Source organism: Mandrillus leucophaeus, unplaced genomic scaffold (assembly GCF_000951045.1).
Source record: "Mandrillus leucophaeus isolate KB7577 unplaced genomic scaffold, Mleu.le_1.0 Scaffold253, whole genome shotgun sequence".
In the NCBI taxonomy this organism is placed as follows: domain Eukaryota; kingdom Metazoa; phylum Chordata; class Mammalia; order Primates; family Cercopithecidae; genus Mandrillus; species Mandrillus leucophaeus.
Window position 1 is genome coordinate 542118 of NW_012102621.1, and position 1983 is coordinate 544100.

Here is a 1983-nt window from a genome sequence, read left to right on the forward strand (position 1 = left end):
GCCTGTAGTCCCAGCTACTCGGGAGGCTGAGGCAGGAGAATGGCGTGAACCCGGGAGGCGGAGCTTGCAGTGAGCTGAGATCACGCCACAGCCTGGGCGACAGAGCGAGACTCCGTCTCAAAAAAAAAAAAAAAACCACACAAAAGAAGGACCCTGGTATTAGGGTTTGGGGAACCTGGTTTTGCATCTTATCCCTGCCACTTACCCAGGGGTGGTCTGCAGCAAACCCCTGACTTCTGTGACCCTGCTTTCTCACATGTGAAAACATTTCCTCTCTTACAAGTGTACTATGAAGATTAGATATAATGCATGTAAAACACTGCACACAGACTTACAGATCTTCAGTGTATGACACAGTAATCACCACCACTGGCAATACTGTTTTTTGTTGTCATTTTATTTTAGGAAAATAGTGAGGGTTTACAGTTTTTCCTTAGTGTTTTGTTTATTTTCATTTTGTTACTCTGAAAATGAATAATATCCAAATAGTAATGTTGACTGCAAATATTTTGAAAATTAGTATTTTACTTACATCATTATGGTTCTTTACAGTTTATAAAGTACTTTCACACTGAAAAGGAGATTGGGGAGCAATGACTTTTTTTTCTAGATGAGAAAACTCAGACTTGAAGAGTTTACAGGGTGTACCCAAGGTCATTTGTCTTCCAGGTGGCAGAACCAGGGGTCAGACCTCAGGCCTGATGGGGCTCCTTTGACCACCTTAGGCCACATTTCAAAAGTGGTATCTTTGGGGCTAGGCCAGACTTTAGTAAGCATTTTTTTTTTTCTTTTCCTTGTAGCTGTCAATACCAGCAAATATGCAGAAAGCTATCGGATCCAAACCTATGCTGAATATATGGGGAAAAAACAGGAAGAGAAGCAGATCAAAAGAAAGTGGACTGAAGATGGCTGGAAGGAGGCTGACAGCAAACGGTTAAACCCCCAGTGCATACCCTACGCCCTGCAGAATCACTATTACCGCAACAATAGGTAAGGGCTCTCAGCTGTTCATTTAAAAGGCCAGAGTTGTAGCAATTTCTTGTTGCTTCTTATAGGATTGTAAGTACTAAATCTGACTTTTGAGAAAGATGGCGTTTCTAACTTTTCACATCATTTCAGAAATGACTACGACCTGAATTCCCTGTATTTTAGAGACTGCTTTATAGACCACAGCTATTTTGGTTAACCCTCACAAAACCTCTTTGAGGTAGACAGGATTTTTTTTTTTTTTTTGAGACAGGGTCTCATTCTGTTGCCCAGGCTGGAGTGCAGTGGCACAATCACAGCTCACTGCAGCTTCGACCTCCTGGGCTCAAGTGATCCTCCAACCTCAACCTGAGTAGCCGGGACTACAGGTACGCACCACCACGCCTGACTAATTTTTGATATTTTGTAGAGATGAGGTCTCACTATATTGCCCAGGCTGGTCTCAAATTCCTGGATGCAAGTGATGCTCTCACCTCGGCCTCCCAAAGTGCTGTGATTACAGGTATGAACCACTGTGCCTGGCCCAGGATATGTCTTATTCCCATTTTAGGGATGAGGAGATGGAGGCTCTGTGTCTTCTTCAGTAGTTCTGTGAGAGAACCAGGATTAGAACTTAACTCATGTGTGTCTCATCCCTTGCTCTTCTCAGTAGAACTGCCTCTGCCTGATCTCCTGAGCTTTCAGATCCTATGGATACTGAACCATGTGCCTACTGTAGAAAGAATGCTTGACTCACACTTCCTTTTACCACCCATAATCCTCCCTGTGGGAGATAAATGCTGGCAACATTTGGTATCTTTGTGAAACTACAAAACACATATAGAAAATGGGAAAAATGTATACATATATATGTTCATTATAGAAAATTGTGAAGGGCGGGCGCAGTGGCTCAAGCCTGTAATCCCAGCACTTTGGGAGGCCGAGACGGGCGAATCACTAGGTCAGGAGATCGAGACCATCCTGGCGAACACGGTGAAACCCCTTCTCTACTAAAAA

At 43.5% G+C, this 1983-nt stretch overlaps 1 protein-coding gene across 3 annotated transcripts in view; it reads left to right on the forward strand.

The window, feature by feature from the left end:
• The window catches only part of PARN (poly(A)-specific ribonuclease), a 203494-nt gene that overhangs the window by 154422 nt on the left and 47089 nt on the right, over positions 1-1983 (forward strand). For all 3 annotated transcript variants that reach the window (XM_011983662.1, XM_011983663.1, XM_011983664.1), the window contains one exon: positions 801-990. In XM_011983662.1, coding sequence (XP_011839052.1) covers positions 801-990 — 190 coding nt within the window. The remainder of the gene's footprint in view (positions 1-800; positions 991-1983) is intronic.